Source organism: Fulmarus glacialis, unplaced genomic scaffold (genome assembly GCF_000690835.1).
Source record: "Fulmarus glacialis isolate BGI_N327 unplaced genomic scaffold, ASM69083v1 scaffold37054, whole genome shotgun sequence".
Classification (NCBI taxonomy): domain Eukaryota; kingdom Metazoa; phylum Chordata; class Aves; order Procellariiformes; family Procellariidae; genus Fulmarus; species Fulmarus glacialis.
The window spans coordinates 1,235-24,333 of NW_009209361.1; the positions used below are offsets into that span (position 1 = coordinate 1,235).

General features: G+C 38.4%; 1 protein-coding gene across 1 annotated transcript in view; it reads left to right on the forward strand.

The window, feature by feature from the left end:
• Positions 1-864: 864 nt before the first annotated feature.
• Positions 865-23,099, forward strand: part of CPAMD8 (C3 and PZP-like, alpha-2-macroglobulin domain containing 8) — a gene marked incomplete at its 5' end in the record, with an annotated part of 51,879 nt that continues 29,644 nt past the window's right edge. The window contains 22 exons of the mRNA XM_009576805.1: positions 865-1,016; positions 2,279-2,301; positions 4,784-4,949; positions 5,089-5,141; positions 5,621-5,638; positions 6,622-6,676; positions 6,813-6,926; positions 7,748-7,832; positions 8,138-8,246; positions 8,725-8,952; positions 9,123-9,293; positions 9,673-9,801; positions 12,090-12,279; positions 13,562-13,734; positions 13,844-13,993; positions 14,107-14,268; positions 15,668-15,810; positions 16,830-16,892; positions 20,154-20,385; positions 21,014-21,167; positions 21,772-21,914; positions 22,395-22,446. Coding sequence (XP_009575100.1) covers positions 865-1,016; positions 2,279-2,301; positions 4,784-4,949; positions 5,089-5,141; positions 5,621-5,638; positions 6,622-6,676; positions 6,813-6,926; positions 7,748-7,832; positions 8,138-8,246; positions 8,725-8,952; positions 9,123-9,293; positions 9,673-9,801; positions 12,090-12,279; positions 13,562-13,734; positions 13,844-13,993; positions 14,107-14,268; positions 15,668-15,810; positions 16,830-16,892; positions 20,154-20,385; positions 21,014-21,167; positions 21,772-21,914; positions 22,395-22,446 — 2,765 coding nt within the window. The remainder of the gene's footprint in view (positions 1,017-2,278; positions 2,302-4,783; positions 4,950-5,088; positions 5,142-5,620; positions 5,639-6,621; positions 6,677-6,812; positions 6,927-7,747; positions 7,833-8,137; positions 8,247-8,724; positions 8,953-9,122; positions 9,294-9,672; positions 9,802-12,089; positions 12,280-13,561; positions 13,735-13,843; positions 13,994-14,106; positions 14,269-15,667; positions 15,811-16,829; positions 16,893-20,153; positions 20,386-21,013; positions 21,168-21,771; positions 21,915-22,394; positions 22,447-23,099) is intronic.

Below are 23,099 nucleotides of genomic sequence, written 5' to 3' on the forward strand. Positions count from 1 at the left end.
ACAGCCCAACGCATCAAAGAGCTCAGAGTCTGTAATGCTTTTAGTTGACAAGTCCGTGGCATGGTGCCATTCAGTACAGAGGAATGGTACAGATTCCATTCAGAAACACAAGGGTTGCAGTATATATGGGAGGTCGTTTAGGGTGGTTTTAAAACTGTGTGTGTGCCTGCTAAAATAATTCCTTTTTGCCGGGGTTTTTAAACTTGCAGGATATAACTGTTTGAGCAAAAAAGTGGTAGCAGTACTGAGAATTCGAGCCCAATCTTGTAACTGCAGTTTCTGGGCTGCTTCTGTATAAATTGGAAGTTTAGACACGTTACATGTACGCAAGTCTGACATGTAGAAAGTGCTGAGTATCAGCACTGAGAGTCACTTCTTTTTTTTGCATATCAAGTTGAACTATGAAAATGGAGCCATGAAAAATAATTGAGGCAAAAATGTTAGAAGTATCTAAATTGTTTCAAACCAAAGCATTATCTATAAAACTCTCCTGGAGGTTCAGGTTTCTCCTTATTCTTTCATGAACTTCAGCCTTTTTATGATTAGCTAGTTGTATATTTAGTTTGTTTATATATAATATATAAATAAATTTATGTGCAATATGTATGCAATAAACATCAATATTAGTGTCTTTATTTAAATACTAAGGATTTGTAAGTCACATAGGCTCTGTTCACTTCTATGTTCTTTTTATGCGTATTAAATATAGGCCTAGACTGCTGGTCGTCGCAAGTGTGACCCTACAGGGGCAAATATGTTAGAGTAGTCTGTTCTTTTCCTTTCATTATACATAAAGTGGCTTACAAATAAAGATCACACTCTTGTTGCTGTTCTTGACAGTCCACTTCCAATTTTGCTCCTCAGGGGCTATTTGATTGCAGCACCTTCTGTTTTCCGATCTGGTGTTGAGGAAGCTGTAAGTGTAACCATCTTTAACTCTGTCAAGGAGACAACAGTCCAGATTCAGTTAGTAGTTAAAGGAGAAACTGTATCACGAGGCCACGGAACAGTTCTGGGTAAGTTCCTGTAATTCTGAACTTGAGAACTAGTTTATAAGTTGAGGTGCTGTGGGAGCACATCAATATCTCTTAGGGAATTGTTTTAGGTGATAACAGAACTGCAACCAAACTAATATTTAATTCATTGCTAAACGTTCTCAGTCGATTGTGCTAATGTGCTTTTGATGTATGTGATCTCAAACATCCAAAGCCAATAATTTTGGAACACCAAGACATACAGAGACCCTGAGTAATTGATATTCAAGAGTTTTATAGTGAATATCTTTCCTTTTGAAACCTGAATATTTGACACTGGGGAGCTGTATAAGGAATAAGATAAGTTGACTCTAAAGAAAAATATAAAGTCTACAACAACTTCATCATTTTCTACCCTTATTTTAAAATGAGTGCTGGAAATGCAATCTCCCCATCTTCAGGACTGAGTATTGCTGAGAGGGGTGGTAAAATTTGCAGTTGGGTAGGTCTTTAAAATCCAAGACAGATACCTCTCTGTCCTGTGTGTAAAGACAAAAAGTGTTTTGATTATGTCCAACTTAATACTGAATGAATTTACATTAGTGAAAATGAAGTCCAGTAGTGCTGTTCTACCACCGCTAGTAGCAGTATAAGCTGTAATGTAGACAAGGCTCAGGCAGTCAGGCTCTTTAACCATCATGTTTTAACCCTTCTGTATATAAAAACTGGAAGTTATATAAAAGCCATTTCCTTTCTTGGAACAGATTGTCTCTGGTTTTATCCTCCCCTTGTCATCTTTGAAATTGGCTGACAATTGGCTAAGTAATTCAAAGGGAGTGATGCTTACACATGTGGACAACATACGCTAAAGAGAAATCTTAGGTATGGCTGTATCCAGCAATCAAAATAGATTCTATGAGTGGTTTTTTTGAGAATTATTCAAGTCCCAAAAGAAGCCAGGTCCTTTTTACAGCAAAATACTTCTGTAAGCATAGGATGCCCTGTGCTGAAATCTCAGCCTTGGTGGTAGTCTCTAACCATAGAGCACTTTGCGATTTACCTTGGGCAAAAATTGTAAAGAAACGTGGACCAAGTTTATTTTGGAGAACTCTACTGGGTCTGACTTGCTCACCCTGCAGATTGTTTTACACAATGCAGGAAAACTACTTCAGGCGAAATCATAATGAAGGGGTATTGCAGTTAGAAGCTCTATGACATGGGTCTCCTTTCACTCAACTGCAAATGGCTAAAACGTTAGTACCTTAGCTTGAGAAGAATAACTCTCTCTCTCTCTCTCTTTTTAGATAAAGGAACAATTAAACTTAAGGTGAGTGTCAACTATTTTAAGATGTTTTTGGTGAAAACATGAGGGACTTGCCTTCAACCACATCAGACATTGCTCTGAGCAGCTGAAGCACAAATACAGATCACATTCCGGTGTACACACTAAGGAGGAAGCAACCTTCACAAGAGGAAGAGTGGAGAGTGAAAAGAACAAAGCTTAATCCATCACAGCTCATCTGTCAGGCCCTTACACCACTGAAGAAAATCAGTGGCGGAATCTGTGGCTCATTGCTCAACATAAAGTTCTATGTTGTGATTATTTTATAAGAATGGCAGTACATATTGCTATTAAGTGACATGGAGCATTGGACAGACCACAGAAATCCATAAAAATTGCAGATTATTGAATGTTGTGTGTCTGCTAGTTATGCTGATACTACTATGTTATTAAAAAAACATAGGCTTTCACCAGTTTTGTCTACATTTTAGCCTTTGACATTAGTAATATTTTTGCCATCAGCATAGTCCGTAAAATGAAGCTTACCCATACTAAAGAGATGGAGGGAGCAAAAACCACTTTTTATTTCCAAAGAGGATTTGTAGTGGAGTGAAATGGTGATGAGTTTAAATGCAATTCTGGCAGAGGGTTCCAGTAGCCATTAAAAAGAAATTACGTATGCTTACCTTAGTAAATCACACTTTTTAAATATTTGAATCACTAGGATACTGGAGATCTGGGGTGCAGTGAAAGGCAGTCATTCTTACAGCAGAAAGACATCCTGTGAAAGATCTCCCCTGCTTTGCACCTTGTGTCAGTTATCCTTCCTCATGCCAAGGAGTGAGCTAAATGCTACCAGTTCAGAGTTCGTGGTTCATTGAAAGAAGTAGTTTGGTTTATGCTGTATGTAGGACTGAGTGATACCATACAGAGAAAAATGAAGCCGTTTTCATGGTTTCTGTGAGATAATCTGGCTGTGCTTCCATGCTAGTACAGGACCTTTATCTCCATCCCTCTTCCTAGATCTTTGAAAAGTGGGGTGTAAATTCAAAGCAATATGAGTTTTTGGTCGTCTTGTTGATTAAGCACCATGAAAACATTTGGAACTGGAAGAGGTGTATTATGTATTATGTTTGGTAATTTGCGGTGGAAGATTATTACTTCAAATGAAGGCAAAATGGAGCTGGACTGAAGAACAAGTCTTAAAAGTGTTGGATCTCTTAACTTAGGGCTTGCTTTGGAGATGTCATCTCTGATGGGAGGTAAAGGGGGTGGGTGGAACAAATCATATAAATATTAAATTGTGATGTGCTTCTGGAATAGCAGTAGCTAGTACCATGAGCTGTAGGCTCTGGATAGTATGCTAGATTAATCACTGTAGCATATGACCCTGGGAAAAAAACCTCCATACTGCATCACTAGCTCTTGACTTAAGCTGGTCACGTCTAAACGAGTCTTTTCTATGCAGTGCCGTAAGAAAAATGGTCTGTTTTCTTTGCAGTGGATCCAGGTATTTGGGAACAGTTCTGTTGTGTTACTGTAGCACAGTGTAGACTCCTTCACTGCGCCTATTGCATCATCTACATTATCATTGGCCTATAAGTAAATTAAAGCCTTTGATTTACTTAGAAGTCTAACTAGCTTGGTGATGGTCTGTCATGACTGATTGGATTTCCTCTACCTTGGTGGCATACCCCAGAGTTTTCTTTGCCTTCTCTGTAATTACTGTATGGCTGATGTTGATACTGCTCTGTCCTGCTGGTAGTTAAACTGTGTCTGGGAATTAGGTTCTAGAAAGGATTTAATACTTCCCCGCCCTTTATTTGCTAATATACAAATATGTAAGTATCTATTCCATTCGTTTCAAGAAGGTATAATATAGACCTATGTTATAGGAAACATCAGCAGTTATACCAAATGCTATAGATGTCTTTATCCAAAGACCGTAACTCACTGTTAGAATAAAATCTGCAGTGTCATTGCTGATTTCGGTTTTATTTAATTTTTTTTCACTCTCAAATTATGACCTATTATCATAATATTTCCGTATTATCAGATTTTTTTACCTTGTAATTTTTAATCTAACGTCATTTTAAAAGTCTTTTATTTCTCTGAGCAACTGGTTGAAAATGTGCAAGCATGCATGTTTCGTTTCGGGGGTTTTTGTGTTTGTTTGGGTTTTTGTCTCTATCGGTAGAGCCCTGTCTTCCATAGCATGATTGATTTCTCCATGTAACACACTTTCTTTAGTGGAAGCTGCACATGTAGATCAAATATCACTTTGCTTGAATGATAAAGAAAGGGTAGAAGAGAATTTCCTGCCGTATTTTTAGCATGACTTTGCCGCCTTTGAAGTTTATATATTGTAAAAGATCTAGTATGTTCTTCATTTTCTTTTTATTACTAACACATAGTTACACTGAAATGCAGCAGGTGGCTGCTCTTTGCTCACTTCAATGTCAATTATATTCCCCAGAAAGCTCAAAGGCTTTTCTGTGTCTTCCTCACCTCATGGTGTGTTTTCTAGGTGCCTTCAGGACTTCGTGGACAAGCACATCTAAAAGTCTGGGGCAACCGGCATCTAGCAGAGGAAGGCTACATTTTTCATAACTATACTACAGTAACCATTGATAGCAAAGGATCATCAGTGTTCATCCAGACTGATAAACCTGTCTATAAACCCAAGCAGAAAGGTAAAGTGACCTTGGAGAACTTGCCAGATGCTAGGGCTGCTTTCAAGCAAAACGTTTTTTCAGGGGTAGATTCTAGGATGAGATATTCTGTTCAGTGTCAGCTGTGATGACTAATAAATTTCCTCTTTTCCTTTTTTAGTGTTGATAAACTTCTTTATGGTGACTTCTGACTTGAGACCAGTCAATGACAGGGTAAAGAAAATTGTTTTCTTTCACACTGTAAAAATATGATGGAATACTTGGCAACCTGTATTTTATTCGAATGTACGTTTATGCAGAAATACGATTGGATTTCTTAATCTATTTAGGCATATCTTGTGATTGCTTGTTGTTATTTATAATTTAGTTTTTTTTCATTCGGTCACATTACTGTTGAAGGAGACTACACCCATTTGTAGTGCTAGCAAATACAATGTAACTACGCCAAAGCAGTTAGGAGAATTTTTCAGAGACTAGCACTCTATTTAGGTAATGCACAAAGTATTACTTTTCCAGTTAGATGTGTGAATGAATATATGTTTCTTAGGCTACTCTTATCAAAGAAGAGATGTTTAAACTTTGTCACTGTGTGCATCATACCTTGCTTACGTTGACTCAGCAGTTAATCAAAGAAGCAGAAAACTCGCTTTGTTTCATAAAGCCTTTTTTTTTTTTTCTTTTTTTTCTTTCAGATTGAAGCTTATGTGGTGGTGAGTATCTGTCTGCCAATCATCTAGCATGTATCCTGTAGAGGCACAAGATTCTTGTAGCCTTAAGAGGAACAAGTCACATGTCTGTACCTTTTCAAGTCCATTATGGCCATTCCCAACTGTAACCTATGCCGTTATCTCTATCCCTGTGTCCTTAAGTGATCTTTTATGTCTTGCTTTTTTGTTATCACCAACAAATATACTTGTTTTCTACTTCAGTTTCAGAAATCCATTCCCATTTTTCAGCCTGAGAAGAATTGGCTAGTTTCACTGGGGTTTATAAATGTAACAGTCCCACTCAATTTCTCCCTTCTTTTCAATGCAGACACTCTCCTATCCTTCATCTGGCTGGGCTGATATAGCAGGGCCAATCTCATCTCTGCACCCAAACATTATGATAGTGGACAATAGAAATTCATGGCAAGGAAAGGGTGCTCCTGTCTTCTTCCTTATGAGGTGAATGAGAGGTTCCTTCTGTGTCTAGTCTTTTTTTTTTTTTTTTTTTAAAACCATGTGTTTTCTTTAGCTGTCAGCAAGCAGAAGAAATCACCCTCTTGTTTGCATTCAGTCACAGATTTAATGCTGACAAAAACAGCGGGACTAATTTCATCTGACTTTGTCATCTAAAAATTGTCTTGCTAGTTGTACAGCTCCCTCTGTGAATAGAAAGAAAGCGTCTTCAGAGGCCAGTTCATTCCATCCAAAATAGGTGTCTTAAGATAAGTGGAAGATCTGCCGCTTGACAGTGCTTACTTATGTGCATTGGCTGTAGAAGCAGTGTTCTTAAATGAGTACTGAATTTTAGAAAGCAAGTACCCCCTGGTAAAGTATTTTCAGAAAATTTTCAAGAGATGTTAGTTACATTTGAGCTGTTAGTGAAGTGTATGTATTGCAAAATGAAGTTCTTTGTTGCAAACTGAGTTAAAGGTATTAGTGATATTCATTTTCACTGTGATGTTTCTCATTCCTAAACCACTATGCAGGATCCTCGGGGGTCTCGTATGATAGAGTGGAGCAATTTGAAGCCATTTTGTTGTGGTAAGTTTTGGATTATTTTTTTCTCAGTGTACTGTTATTTGCCTTTGCTTCTGCTTATACTGAGTTGTGTTCAATAAGCCTTGACAAGGGCTGATGAGTTACACAGAGTTCACGGTATGTTGTTTCCTTTTTTCAGGTATTGTAAATATGAGTTTTCCTTTGTCTGATCAGCCAGTGTTTGGTGAATGGCTCATCTTTGCTGAAATGCAGGGGCACACGTACAACAAATCCTTTGAAGTTCAGAAATATGGTGAGTTATATCCAGATCAACTTTGAGTATAACCCAAGCGCATTTGGAAGAACAAAACATTATGAAATGTTTTTACTTGAGATGAAACACCTGAGAAATAAGGCATTTAAAGTGTCATGAGGAAAAATTCTTTAGAGACTATGTACTTCAGGGATATAGACACAACTTAACCAAGCCTTTTGTTCATGTCTCCACACTTCATGAAGTAAAGGACCTGAAACGGAGTGTCATATTGCACCATTTATTTGTGTAACAGAGATTCAGTTTTACTTTGGAAAACTCTTTAAGGTGCTTTCAGTGTATCCGTGCTTTCCTTCCTTTCCCAGAGCCCTCCTTGGAATTCTGAATTCTTTTTTTTGCAACCCCTCTTTTCTCAAAGTCCCTTTGTTTGATGAAAGGTGGATATCGTTACACCCAGCACACCATCTATGGCATCTGACCTGATCACACGAGCATTTATAGACACTGACAACTGCTAATATCTCAGCTCTATTCCTGACACATTGTGGAGGAGTCAGTAGCGAGTTCTCCTCTTTACCATGTATCTAAGAGAAAAACCTTGGGCTCAAATCCTGGAACACAGATCCCTCTGAAAAGAAGAAAAATCTGAGGGTGTGTTGGTAAGGTCATCTTGCCAAGATGGTCTTGGTTTGCTACTTTTGTTGATTCATTCTCTGTTGAGTGCTGTTCTGCCTAACGTTAGCTACACTGCCCTCATCTGACCATAAGCAGTGATCTTGTCAGAGCTGTGTATGCTTTTGCTATAATCTGGACAATAAGATCTCCTTGAAAAGATTCTGTTGTATTTCTTTTCATTGTAGTATTACCAAAATTTGAGTTGCTGATTGACCCCCCTCGCTACATTCGTGATCTTTCACTGTGCGAAAAAGGAACTGTCCATGCCAGGTAGGAACATGTCCCAAATAAAGTTTCATTACTATAGATTGTTGTACACCACAGGATGGTGCAGTCACTGGAGCTTGGATCTCATCTGCTGCAGGTTTTTCAGATAATTTCTGGTCATCATCAGAAGCTTTCCTATGTAAGAACCTTCATAAAACATGTTAATAATAACAAGCTGGAAAACCTTCTGTGATTTTTTTTTTTTTTTTTCTGTTTTCTAGATGTGCAGATCACATGGTACTAGCCTCGATATAATCAGGAAAGCAGAAAACAGCTGGAAGTTATTCATGATCTTCTTTTCATTTCAGATACACATTTGGAAAACCAGTGACAGGAAAGTTAATTGTCAATATGACTATAAATGGCGTAGGGTACTACAGGCATGAAGTGGGACACCCTGTCCTCAAGACCACCCAGGTGAGGGAGACCATTGAGTCAGCTGCAATAAAATGCCTGTTCTGTACCCTTTGAAGTTAATACCACAGCTCTATTTTGTGTTACTGATGGGAGATCAGAAAATAAATGAATAAATGTGATAATTGGGTCCAGCATAATAAAAATATGACATATTTTTACATGTTATGTTTATGATTTGGCGGGGGATGAGAATTTGTTGGCATAGTATTGATCTGGTTTTAGATCATATGGGGTAACGGAGAACATGAGAATGAGGGACTGTGACAAAGCTAGTCCAGACTATGGATAAGGGAGGAAAATGAAACTTGCTTTCTTTCCTCCTTCCTTCATGCACTCCCCAATTAATTCCCTCCACTCCCCATCCTCAAAAAATACTGCTGCAAACTCCTATCAAGTGCCTACACTTTAGATTTGGCTTCTAGACGCTTTTTGAATGTGAATGCAAACTTATGTTTCTGTTCCCCAACACACTTTGTAGATTGATGGCTCTGCTGTTTTTGATGTGTGTGTAAAAGACATGATGCCAGCTGATGTTCCGGAACATTTTCGAGGCACAGTCAATATCTGGGCCACAGTGATCAGCTCTGATGGGAGCAAGCAGGTTACATTTGATGACTCAACACCTGTTCAGAAACAGCTGATTGATATCAAGTACTCCAAGGATACCAGAAAACAGTTCAAACCTGGACTGCCTTACAAAGGAAAGGTAAGATTAAAATTAGAGACACTGACATATGGCTGATATAAGGTTATACTGACTTGATCCCAGGACGTTACACCATGTTCTGGTGTGTTTTTCCCACCTGCTGTTTCTGTCATTGACTGGAATTGCCTATAATGTAAAACCCATTGTTCTATAAATGGAACACTTTGTAGGTAGAAGTCACTTACCCTGATGGAAGTCCAGCTGACAGAGTCACTATCCGAATTAAAGCTGAACTCACACCAAAGGACAACGTTTATACAAGTGAACTGGTATCAAGAAATGGCCTGGTGGAGTTTGAAATCCCCTCCATCCCTACAGCTGCCCAATACGTCTGGCTGGAGGTGGGTGAAAGCTCTTTATAGGATTAGCAGGCTTTAATGTAACTAATCTTGTCAAACCTGCACTTTATAAATCAGTGCTACGAACAGGAAATCAGTGCCTTTTAGCTTCAGCTTATTGATTTAAATGCAGCAAACACTTGCTTTGTTTCTTGCTGCCAATAGAACTGATGTTGATAACCATCATAAAAAGATGCTTCTCCAAATACAGCTTAACATAGTAGTAAGGGTCCAATATTTGGAGAATACTGTTGCTATGTAAAGATGACAAGAGATGAATGGCTGGAAAGTATAAAATGGGAGATGGGGATACAGGGTAAAGAAGACAGTACAAATCAGGCTTTCTATGCATGCATAACATTCAGATCTAACTTCTGTTAAGACCAAAGTGACAGCGATTGATGGGAAACCGTCTGGGGATCAATATCTGCCAAACTACTTGTCCATCAGTAGCTGGTACTCGCCTAGCAAGTGTCACATCCAGCTCCAGGCACCAGATAAACCTTTCCAGGTATGTTGGCTTCATATTCCATCATGGCAACAACTACATTTCTTGGCTTAAAGTACTTTGTTCTAATTAAATATTTCTAGCCATTTCTATTTCTGGGATCCTGGGACTGTTTATTGTTTCCACTACAAAGATTGAAGTAGCTGCACTTCAGCCACCAAATAATTGTTCGATGTGGGCTGCACACAGTTCTAAGCAAAGTGGCTTTGACGCTTTGTGCAGCATCTCATTCTCCTTTGTGTTGTGGGGACAAGGGCGAGAGGGTGGATATAGGCACTGACAACATTTCAGTTTTTCATATTTGAATGTATGTTCTGTGCACCTGCAGTAACATTCACACGTGAATTGTTTGGTGAAAATGACATGCTTTAGTTCAGGTCAACAAATGCTGAAAGATTGGAAGTGAAGTTAATGGAAGTAACTTAATTACTAAAGATCCAAATTAGGGCTATGTAGTCCCACTAAAACTTCCAGTTTAAATTTCAGCTGGATCTGTTTAGTCTTCATTTATCAAACTATGAACATAGTTATCTTGTTTTCTTTTGTAGTTTTTGCTGGAGCATCTCTAAAAATGTAGTCCTTCCACATAAAAGTTGTCATGATTTTTCTCCTAAAGGAAAGATGTGATTTAACCATGATTTCTGTTGCATATTGTTTTACTGAGAGTTGTTTAGGGCTTGTTCTCTACCCAAGAAGATGCTCTGAGGGTCTGCATATTGCTTTGTGAAAAAAAAAAAAAATACGGATTTGGCACTATACACACTTAGATTTCTATTTATCAGCAGATCCGTCAGGTTGGTTTCAGACTCTTTGTATCCAAATAACAGCATTTTTTTTATCATTGCATTTCATGGTAGTTTAATGGCTAATTAATCTTTTACAAGTTTCCTGAGGTATGGAAAGGGGATTATACACTGCTAATCTGAACACATTGTTCTTATTATAACCTGATTAGAACTAATTCTTCTGTGGGAAAGCTAGGAGTTGGATGACCAGCTGATGTGGGAACTGTTTCCCTGCTTTGCCAGCTCTTACTGGGTGTTCCAATTAGCTACATTCATTTTTTAATGAATTGTTTCATCATTTGCACTGGGGAATTCTTAATACTTCAAATATTTAATGTCACGAGGCACTTCTTGGACTCTGGCATTCTCACTGTATTTAACCATTAGCAGCTCCTTGTATTCAAGTCCTTGCCATTTTGGTTTGTATCATATGTACATTCTGGAAAGATAACACTGTTAGTGCTGAAGAAAGAGGTTTTTCAAAAGATTTCATTGGGATTTAATATTGCTATTCAGCCTTAACAGTCTCAGTTGCGCATTGCTATGCTTTAAATGGCAGGAGGATCAGGAGTGGAAGTTGCTGAAGAAATCCTACTTAATACAAGTGTTAGCTGTTCCTCATATCCCAAAGCAAGAAGTTTGTGTTCCTAGGAAAGTCGGCTGCTCCACAGAAGCTTATTACTCAGCCAGACATGACCCAGTCCTAATCCTGTGACTGAGCACCGGTGTCTGTTCTGTTGGGATTGGCACTATTTGGGGGATTTTGTCTCCAGGGGATTCAGTACTTACCGAGTACCTCTGGGTATAGGACTTCAGTGCACAAAAAGTGCAGGAAGTCCGTGCGCTGCTCTGAAGCCTATTGCAGGCATCAGACGAGTTTACCCAGAAAAAAGAAGCTCTCTTCTCATTTATGTTTGTTTGACAGCTCCTTGAGTGCCAGACTTGCAAATTAATGTCAAGACTTGTGTAATTTGAAAGCATTTTCCCTCAGATCTATTCCCAGTAATTTCATGCTACATTGCTACATTGGTTATGTTTGAATTAGTATTTGCCATATGAAAGTAATCACCATGTATAATCTCAATTAAACTGCAAAGACTATCAAACGCACATCTCTTCCCACCCCCAACCCATCTCTTTCTTTTTTGGGCTGGACTACTGAAGGGGTGTCTAAAATTCAACCAATTCTGACAGCTGCTCTGTGCCAAAAGGCTTAACTTTCAAGATTCCAGAGATTCCTTTATTGTTTTCATTAATGCATACAACCCCCCAGCCCATTCTCCCGTTAGATTTGCAGGGATTGAAGAGCTGAACACAGGCCCCTTTTTATTGTGAAGAAAGTCCATGAAAACAGTGCTAATGTAACATACTTTTCAGTGCACACATTTCTTAGGAGAGGGGTCACATCTCTTGTGGACTGAAACCCAAATAGATTTCTGTGCTTTATAAATAAAAAGCATGCATTGTAACAGACCAGATATTTTGCTTTTGTGTCTCTGGGTGCAGGTAGGAGAGGAGGCTTGGATTGCAGTGAAGTCCACATGTCCTTGCAACTTCACTCTACATTATGAAGTGGCATCGCGAGGCAACATTGTCCTTTCAGGACTGCAGCCCAGTAACATCACCCAGCAGAGGAGCAAAAGAGCCACCTTTCCCTTTGAGAAGAACGTTGATATCACACGCTTCCCTGGAACAGGTAGCTAGCATCAGAAATGCAAACTCGCCCCTATTTTGAGGGAAAAACAACCTTTCTGCAAACCTAAGCATCCTCTTTTTTGAATTTGCTGCTTCTTAAAGGGCGTAGAATAATTTTGTGCAAGAAAAATAGTGATATCCATTGCACACATAATCATATAGAAAAAAGATAAATTTCTCCAAGAGGGATAACTCTTGGAGAATTTTCTCTAGTCTTTCTGTAGTCTTTCTCTGTTAAGAAAACTCTACTCTTTCGTAATATGCTTGGCTTGGGATCAGCTGAGTGGTATGATGGGGCTAGGGCAATTTACTAAGCTGGTTGAGCTTAAACTTGGAAGAGAACATTAGATGGACTGATAGCATGGATCACACGAAAGGAGAAGATCATGCAGTTAGCATGGGGAAGGGAAATGAAGTGCGGACTCCTAGTTTGTACAAGGAGCAACAGAAAGATATAAATCTGGTGAATTCAGGGAACGGGGATAAAGCATGGTATGCTTGGGAAGATGCATACAACAACTGCCAAAGGAAAAGTCTGTCTATCCTAGTAACATTTCTGCAATAGCAGCCAGTTTCAGACAGTTAGGGGAAAAGTAAAAGAGATTTCCCTAGATGTACCCACCCATCTTCTGGTAATCGATGGTTTAAGAATTTGTAATAACTCTCTGCACTGAAGGTTGGTTCTCAGCTGTTGTATGTACAGGTTGCCCAAAGACATTGTGGTTGCTCCATCACTGGAATTGTTCAAGGTCAGGTTGGATGGGACTTTGAGCAACCTGATCTAGTGAAAGATTTTCAAACTAGGGGGGTTGGAACTAGGTGATCCTTAGAGGTCCCTTCCAACCCAAACCATTCTATGATTCTAACTGCTGCTAGTGAAACGATGCTCTATAAACTGCATATTCCTTTTTCAAACCCATTTATACTTTTTCTCTCAGCAGCGTTCTGCAGCAATAGATACCCTCTTTTGTTTATTTTAAATGGCTTGATAACTTAGTTGTATATTTCCTTGATTTTATGTCAGGAAAAACACTGGGTAGTCATTCTCTATCCACCTTCTCCATACTGCTCATTATGTTATGGGTGCTAATTGCCTATCAGCTTACAAAAGGAAAAGAAAAAGGAAGGGAAAAGATTCTGAGTTCAAGAAGAACATGTGCAACAGGAACAAGGGAAGGATGCAAGTCCAGGGTGGAGAGTTCTGTGCCTTGCCGCATTTGGATGGGGCAGGAAGAGAGTGATTTTGATAAATAATGCTGTCATTTTTACAATTTATTTTTTAGCACCTACCAGTATCCCTGCAGCGGAGGTTGAAGTCTGCATGACATTCCTCCGGTTCCCAGTAGTTCACAACATGGCTCCCTTGGGCCGTCTTCTGGTGTATTACGTGAGGGAGAATGGAGAAGGGGTTACAGACAGCCTGCAGTTCACTGTGAAGTCCTCCTTTGAAAATCAGGTATTGGCAATGTAGCTAGTGGAGAGGAGGGGGTGGCGTCTTGTTGCTCTTTGTAGTTTTGTCTGCTGATTATGAGTCAAGATAATGGGATTTAATGTTACACTCCTAGGTTGCAGTGGCTCTCTCAGCAAATGAGACCAGACCTGGTGATGTTGTGAACATCAAGGTCAGAGCTGCAAAATCAAGCTGCGTCTGCATTGCTACTGTGGATAAGAGTGTCTACTTGCTGAAGACAGGTTTTCAGCTGACAACCAGTCAGGTAAAAGGAAGCTTAAGGCACTGATGTCTTTTTCTTAATACTGCTATCTGCACTTTACCTTTAGTAAGTAGCCTTTATACCTAAGCAGAGCAGTCTCTTCCCTTTCTCTGCAGGTTTTTCAAGAGCTTGCAGAATATGATGTATCTGATGCTTTTGGAGCTCCGAAGGAAGAAGGGCACTTCTGGTGGCCAGGCATGTCCTCACGTAGACGCCGTAGATCTTCTGTCTTTCCCTGGCACTGGGACATCACCAAGGATGCTCGCTTCGCGTTTACAGTAGGAAGAATCAGCCTCACTTCTCTATGGAGTGTCTTTTTTACTTTCATGTTTGCAGGATAATTTTCAGCTCCATAGGCCATTGTTTTTTTTCACATCAGAGCTGTTTCTCCAGGGAGTAGGCTGAAAAGTAATTTCCGAGAACAGAGTACTCTGTTCCAGCAAAGATATTGGAGAAATGTGCTTTGATTTTGGCCAATCTTGATGAGAGGGCCAGGCATCCTGTTGGGTGAAGGAATTCATGCTGATGCTCTGGAGAATCAGACAGGGGACCAGAAGGTTCCTCCAGGCATGGGTGAGCTTGCAGATCTCTTCTGCAGTTACTTTTACAGGGAAAGATGGTGGAACATGAGACTTTCATTATAGCCTTTTCCCTTTTAGACTATCCTTTGGAAATCCTTTAAAGTTCTTTCCTGCGTCAGTTCTGCCAGCTTCTGTGGCCATCTGTGTGAAAGATCAGTAATGTTTTCTTTGTATCCTTCATCAGGTTACCCTGATCCTTTGTCTCTTTGTCCTTTGTCCTTTCTGCAATTTAGCTAAATTGTTCTATTTTGTTGTCTTAAACCCCATAGGCTTCCACATATTCCCCCGATGCCTCAATCTCTTAATCATAAACTCTAAATCCTCATTACTATCCAGTGCTGCAGGAGTCACTGCTTCTCTCCCTGTGATCTGTTGGGGACTTTTGTTCTGATGCTTTTTTTTCTTACTGAGAGGCATAAACTCTCAGGAGAAGATACATATGTTAATAGCTGGTATTTGTGTGTTGCTGCATACCTGATTTGTAATAATTGGATGTGTATATAAAGAGAACAAAGCTCATACTCCCTTTGGTGTCTGAGAACTGCTGTCTCTTATGAATAAGTGCATTTAGGGGACAGAGCTGGCAGACAGCTTTCTTATGAATTCTGTATTTTTACTGTGAAGCTGTGTGGACAGTTTCCATTTTGCTTGGCATTCCTGGTAGTGCAGAATTGGTGATGTCTGATGTGAGAGCTGCCTGCTAACTGCAGCAGAACACACTGGAAACTTTTAGGAAGGGTAAAAAGCTGTAATGTAATATTCTAGGGGAAAAATATGTGTAATAATTTTTCACCTGTAGCTGCCTGACAGTTACACATGCCCAGTAACGTTAGATATTGGTTTAAATGCATTTTCCAAGCAAACAAGAGCTTTCTCGTAAAACCTCTGCACATAAAGTGCCTACAAATTTTCACATTAAGTCATTTTTATATAAATTTTTAAAAAATCCTCAAGTTTCAATTGAAATTTACCTCATAAATGTTGGAATGGGGTTGGGGGATTCTATTCAGAAAAGTTTTTATTGGTACATGTTTAATTCTTCTTTTTTTTTTTTCTTGCTGGTTTTTGTTTTGTGGTTTTCATTTTTATTGTCTAGGAAACTGGCTTGGTTGTCATGACTGATATAGTCAGCTTAAACCACAGACAGAATGGAGGCATGTACACGGATGAGGCTGTCCCAGCTTTTCAGCCGCATACTGGGACGTTGGTGGCTACAATGCATTCTAAAATAGCACCAAGGTAACATTTTTGTTGTAATGCATGTTGTCTATGATACTCTTAGCTATTTTTTTTCTGTATTATCAGCTGTTTCCCACCTCCAGGCCCCCAGGAAATTGCTTGGTTTAGACGAGGTGGTAGTGGGGAAACTCTCTTCTGTTGTCTTGATAGACCTAACAAAAATTGTAACTAATACTACTTTGTTAAATTTAAATTAATTCTAGAAAAATGCAAAGTAATATTCTTCAAAAGGATCATTTGAAACTCTCTGCATATCTCAGTTTTCTGTGAATTAGTTGCTTCTTCTCAATATTTGCAAGCTAGCCCTTGTTTTGCAGAGTTGCTCATTGCTTATTATTTTGACCATTCAGCTGGTGGTCAAAATAAATAAAATGAGAGACTGCAGGAAGAAAAAGTTGTGAAGTACTATGACTAATGCTGCAAACTGAGGATGTGCCTTCCTTTTGTATTCTGAACCACCTGGTGGCCTCTCTTAGCAGAGTAAGTTTTGGATGTTAGTTAAGAAAAAGAATGAAGCATTACAGGTGTAGAAAAATGGAACAAATTATGAAAATATTAGAGATCAAGACAATTCCAAGGAAGAAATGGAGGGGAATATAAAGTAGTGATTGTAGTAGCTGCTATTAGTAAGGCTGTATCATGATATCATGGGAAGTCACATGCTCTATATGCTCCCTTTGATTTAATTTGGTGAAAGAATTTTCATAAAATTTCATAAAACTTTTATTTTTTAAGATTATATAATCTTAAAAACTAGTATAAATAATCTTATTTATACTATTTTTTTTAGGTTCTTATTATGTCTTGATGTGTGTGTGCACAATGGGATCATTTGGAAAAAACTATGTAATTTGTGTTCTGAATGATACACCTATTCACTTCTATATGATTCTATGCTATAATTTGTTTTGGCTGATCATGTGAGCTGCATTCAGGTGATAACGCTGATTTATCAGTTACTGTTAAAAGCGTCTTATTAAAAGAATTCATTGCCAAGGACTTATTTCTTGTTCTAGCAGAGCAGAGAAGAGAAAAAGAACCTTCTTTCCTGAAACATGGATTTGGCACTGCCTCAATGTCAGGTATTGACAGGGAATTCCCTTAATTATATCCAGAGGGTTGTATCCTCTTCAACTGCAAAAAACAAAGCTATTTAAAACCTCCTGGAGTTACACTGGCATTCTCTGATATGATGATGTTGTTGCGGTGGTGGTGGTTGCGGTGGTGGTGGTTGCGGTTGTTTTGATTCGCAGGGAGAGTTTTCTTCAATAATCTTTCTCTGTAACATTTCATCTGGTCTTGAAGTATATTCACTTACTTCAAGTTGAACCTGTCAGTTGTGACTACATTGCAACCCATGTGTAATTCACCATGGTGTCACAAGCAGAGGAGTATCTTCAGGGAAAAAAAGGAGCAATGGTTTGGTTCAATGCATTTCTAGGTTTTACATGCTTATGGAAAGGGTGTATCGATAAGTTATTGAAGAGCAAGTGAGGATATAGGTTTGAAGTGATTAGCTACTCTGAGGAGCTACCTGTTGCGTAAACTTGCCTCACAATAAATGCAGGTCAGACTGCTCTTGCAATAAAAAGGCACTGTAAGATATAAAGTGGTGATGCACTTCTAGGTCTATGCTAAAATCTTTATATGAACCAAAATTCTACGTACCATTTAAGAGAGTAAAGGGTAATGGAAAATCTCGCTAGACTTCACAGTCAAGAGGCAAGACCCAGCCCCTCAGAAGTGCCAGTTTCCCTTTACAGTAGGGGATGAGTTGGGTCTAGATTTGTGTTTGGACCCTAGGGTAATCCAGAAATGTCAACTTCAGCGAGTGCTAGTGTTTTTCTTCCTTTCCACCCCTATTCTAGCATTAATTGCTGTGTATGCTTTAGTGGGGAAATAATGCCAGGGTAATATATGTGACGAGATGGAGGCAGAAGAGCTGCTTCTGTAAATGCTGGTATAGCCTTACCATGCACTGGTGAGTATTCTATATTGATCGCTTTTTAAATTGCACAGAGCCCTTCTTTCTCTTACATCTGATGCAAGAGAATCTCCCCCAAACCTTAATTTACTGCCCAATAAATCATGGTTTCCACCTGGTACAACCGGAACTAAAAAAATGAATAAACAGATAACCAGTATCTCCCAGAAACAGCACATCTAGGATAATTTGAAACAATTATTAAAAAGCTTCTCCAGGTTTGCAAGTAAACTTCATTCTCAATAAACGATTATAAATTAAATTTGACAGAAACTTGCAGCAAGTGTATTCAAATCTGTTCAATTGAGCGTGAAATATGCTTTGTAGAAATACACAAAGAATTCCAGAAGTGCCCATTTGGGCCTCAGCAAGCTGGGGCAGTTAATTATAAGTGGGCGAGTGTGGAATAAGAAGTTGCAGATTGCATTTTCTCCACTTCATTTCATTAGAAACAACTGAGTTGAGCATTCCTTGATTTCCACTCTCTTGAACAGGAAGAATTTTTTTTTTCTTCTACCATTTATAATTATAATATACAATCCTCAAAAAAAGAAACAAAAGCCTAATGTCAACTTCCCAAACCAATTCTAAAAATTCCTAGAGCCTGGCCGGAGGGTCTAATGGCTGGAAATGTGTGTGTACTTTGGCCCCCCGCCCAGAAGAGTAAGTGCCCTCATGTGTGAAAATAATGTTAATGCTGGTTATGGGCTGAAATCCCAGTGGAAAGAACATCAGCTGCAACAAATTGTCTGGTTAAACAAACTGGAATACTGCCAGTTCTGGAGCTAGGACACCCTTCTGCTTACTCTTCAAGGCTGTAGTTTATTGCAGGTACCTAACTCCAGTTAGGATGAAGACCTACATATTAAGAAACTAGCGTGCCTAAAAGAAGTGCATTTCCCACGCTCTCCACTCTGTAGTTTTTGCTGGGGAACCACATTCATTGGCCAGAGTGCTTGGAGACTGACTGAACCTAACATGCCTATTCAAAAGCATAGTGATCAATAGGTTTTTATCAAACTATTTGTTTTAATCCTTTTCATACTGTAATATAAATACACAGACCAGTACATGATACATGTGTCCTGGTTTCGGCTAGGATAGAGTTAATTTTCTTCCTAGTAGCTGGTATAGTGCTCATTGAAAATTACAGTTGATTTAAACGTTGAAAGTAAAGATACATCTTTGGTGCCTAAAATATGAATAACCTTCAGTTGAAAAGTAGTGAAAGCACAATTCTTCAGTTTTTCCTGAATATGAATCGGGAGGTATTGCAGCATTGAAAGACAGTGTGCTATGCTGTTGACTTGCAGAGCTTATTCTGAAGATCTTGCTTTCTCGTTTCCCATGCCAACTAAGATGCACATTGCTCTCAAAAGATTACAGAGCTAGCAGCATGTGTATCAAGCTCTGGGGAATAAATAAGAACTTGAGAGAAAACAACCTTAGGGTGTACTCATAACTGCACCAATCATCCTGCCAGTTGAGCCATGAAATAGCTTTTGTTCTTGCTTTAGAGGAAATGTTTTCTGTTCCAGGCAAGGCCAAAGCTTCTTTGCAGGAGGGAAATAGCAAAGTCTGCAGAACAAAATTGAATTTCTATTATTATAAAGCATGGAAGAGGATACCAGGATTATGATATGCTGTTGTGGTATGCACAGTAAAGCTAAATACTCAGAATAGAAATGTGATTTTTAATAATTAGTTTCAATCCTCATTGGAAGAAAATGGTGGTTTTGGAAATTTTCTGAGTCAGGCATTCCAAAAACCAACCAACCAAAATGTTTCTGAATCAAAATACGCTCCCCTGGACAAGCAGTTGCTGAACTTGGTGCCTGGAAAATTTCTCATTTGCCCTTATGTTCAAGCAGAGTTTGCAATGTGGCAATGTATACAAGGACAATGGGTTCCAACAAAAATTACTTTTATTTCACTAGCTGTTAAATAAATTATTGCTGAACTGTTTTTATCCAGGACCTCAGCCTAGGATTCTTTCTTTTCTTTTTTTTTTTTTTTTTTTTTTTTTGGCTTAGTGCAGACATTTGCCTTTAAAAAAAGAGACTCTCTATAATGAGGCCGCAAATGCCTCATTTCCAGTAAGAATTTGTATGTTGGACTATGTTTTGCAGAAGCAACTACTTGCTGTTCTGCTCCTTATAAATGTGCATAGGTCTCAAAAACCCTGATAGAAAACATTGGGCCTTTTATAAGCTATTGTTCAAAGCAGTCACTGATGCTATGTTGTAAGTTTGGATCTGGAGGGAATTCCCCAAAATGTTTGGCTCTGTGTGCTTTAGCTTCATTCAAAAGCATTTCATTATTCTGATCAACCCATGTTATTCCCCGTTCTCTTTGGTAGTAATATATCGGGAGAAGCACAGCTGCACGTGGAAGTGCCAGACTCCATCACTACATGGATAACTGAAGCTGTGGGTCTGTCTGAAGAGAAGGGCTTGGGCATTGCCAGTCAAACAGAACTGAAGACATTTAAACCTTTCTTCATTGATTTCACCTTGCCATACCATGTCATCCGGGGAGAACAGACCAAAATCCCATTGACTGTCTACAATTACTTAGCTGTCTGTGTAGAGGTAACGGCCCTCTGTATTCCCATTGCTAAGTCACTAAATTATGTTTTATCATCAAAATTTCCTAAGTGATCTACAAGTTATGGTAGATAAGGCACAGGGATAATGTAGTGATAAGCTCAGCATAAATGGTTTGAACAAGACAAAAATACTGCTTTTCAATATGAATAAATGTCATTGCTTTATTTACGTTTAGCTTGAAACAACTGTAGTAGTCTGAAGTGTCTTGCAACACTTCGGAAATACAAATATTGAAAAATGTAGGGAAGACAATTAGAAGCTTATGCTGAACCACAGAGAAGAATTTCCTTCATAATCAGAAAGCTGCTGAAAGTAGTTTATTTTGAAAGAACTTTTTTTTTCAAGAAATCCTGTCTCCCTAGATGTTTTCTTCTCAAACTCATTATCTGTCTAGCTCCAGCAGTATCATTCTGAACTACGTGTAGAATTGCTGAGCTGAAGGTAATGCTGTCAGTCAAATGTATTACTAGAAGGTTTGAAGAATGAATGATTTTATTAAGCATTAATACTATGATTTTATTAAGCATTTTGTGATTTTCAGATTTTTCGTAGGTATCAGTTGGTTTTGCAGCTGAAATTTGCAATAAATGGCACTCCAAAATTTTCACAGGTCCATGTGAAGATTTCTGTTCCAAAAGGCATAAAGTTTGTTGGGCATCCTGGGAAACACCATCTGACAAGAAAGAAGTGCGTTGCCCCTGGGGAAGCTAAACCCACCTCTATCGTTTTGTCCTTCAATGAGCTTGGACTGAGCAACATCACTGGTAGTATAGAAATAAAAATAGCTTGCTGCTTTAAGGAGTTTTACAAGTTTTCTTTTTATTCCTGTTTCAGAAAATTCTTATTTCCCTAGTACCCCAAAGTGGAATCATTCATTCCACTTTTTGCCAATTTAGCTTTTCAACCTCATTTGTTTCTTAGAAACAGATTCTATAGCTGTAAGACACTGAAGAATCTGTATGAACGACCTTCAGGAGATTCCCTAGTCATCAACAGTTTTCCTGTTGTGTGATATGTGGTCATATAACGTTTGGACCTGTTACATCTCCCTGAAGAGATCAGTGGAAATTTTTAAACAAGAAAAGAACAACAAATTCTGTATGTCTTTCAAGCAAATAATCACAGTAAAAATTGTGCAACACTGGAAACTAGGAAAGAGTTTCTGTGTTGCCCTGTGACTGTCCAAATATTGTCCAGTTTTAGATGTGACGGTTCAAATACAGAATAAAGGTAATATAAGAGAGCTATAATTACAAAGCACTTGATGTATTGTTCATCAGCTGTATCTAATTAGTTTAGATCTTCACTTGAACTCCTGAAGATCTTCCTGTCTCAAAATCTCTGCTTCTTTTCCCTTCTGTTTCTTAGCAAAAGCTTTTGCTTATGGTGGAACTAATTGCTGTCAGGATGGGATGCAGACCTTAAAGAATGGCAAGCACTCAGAGGACAATTATATGGACAAAAGGACTCCAGTGGGAGTGGATTATGTTCGCAGTAGTGTTATTATTGAGGTAAGAAAATATGAATTTGTAATAATTCAGAAAAAAAAATTATAAATGCTTGGGCAAATCATGGAAGTTTTTAGGTAGTTAATCAAATGTGAATAGGTTTATAAGAATCTTCAAGTTGATTCATGGTATGTTTACATCATTGGAAATAATCAATTTTAGTGGTACGTGTACAGAAAGAGCCCATTTGATTCTGAGTTCATGCTGGTGAATCTTCAATACTGTTCAGAAGAAAAAGGGATAGAAATTTTATCAGATAAGTTTGCTCTGTTGATCTGAGAAATATGCTGTGATGTGAGATTCGCTGGTAGTGGTTAGCATATCTCTAGCTAACAGAATACAGTGTAATAACTTTTCTGTAAAGGATATAAAACACTGTACAGCAGCAGAATATTATTTCTGTATTTTGTAAGTAAAACCGAATACCTGTTACTGCTAATCCAAGCACTGTATTTTTATGTATGGATTTCTGTCTTTATATAGCCAGAGGGACTGTCCAGAGAATACACCTATAGTGTGTTCTTCTGCCCAAATGGTAAGTTCATGATTCAAATGAGATATTAAGTTTGTTTGATTTAGTTATAAATAGAAACATGTGGCTTCATCTCATGAAGAAAAAAAAAGAAAAAAAAAAATCTTTGTTTCCATTTCTCTATGATTGATGAGTTATGGTGTGTAAGAGGAACTTTTGAATAAAGAGTCTTTCTTACCTGGCTGGCTAATTATGAATTTGCTCTAACTGCCCAAATGATTTCTGGAAATGGCAATTAAATTCCTTTACTTTATGAAACAGTTTAAGTATTCAGCACTGTGGACAGTAACTGTGACTGTACTATATTTTCAGTTGGTGTTTTAAAATTCAGTTCTGGAATCAGTATGTCCTTTCTGCCTGAGATTTGGATAGCTCAAAGTTGGCTCCAGTAGCTAAACAGAGATGCTTTTGACCACTAGGTTAAAACTGAAAAATCATTTACAGACTTCATAAGAAATGCAGCTGAGCAGTTTGAATTGAAGGATCTTCTATATTGGAAGGGGGTATAAATAGAAGATGGGAAGAATCATCCACATATACTTTTATAGTTTGTTTAAGAGAAGCTGGAAAAAAGAACATGTACTTAGGAAAGGTCTGTTTGTTTAAATTTTAAAAGTTAGCTATGGGTTATTTTTGAAGTATGTGAGCTAAGCTCT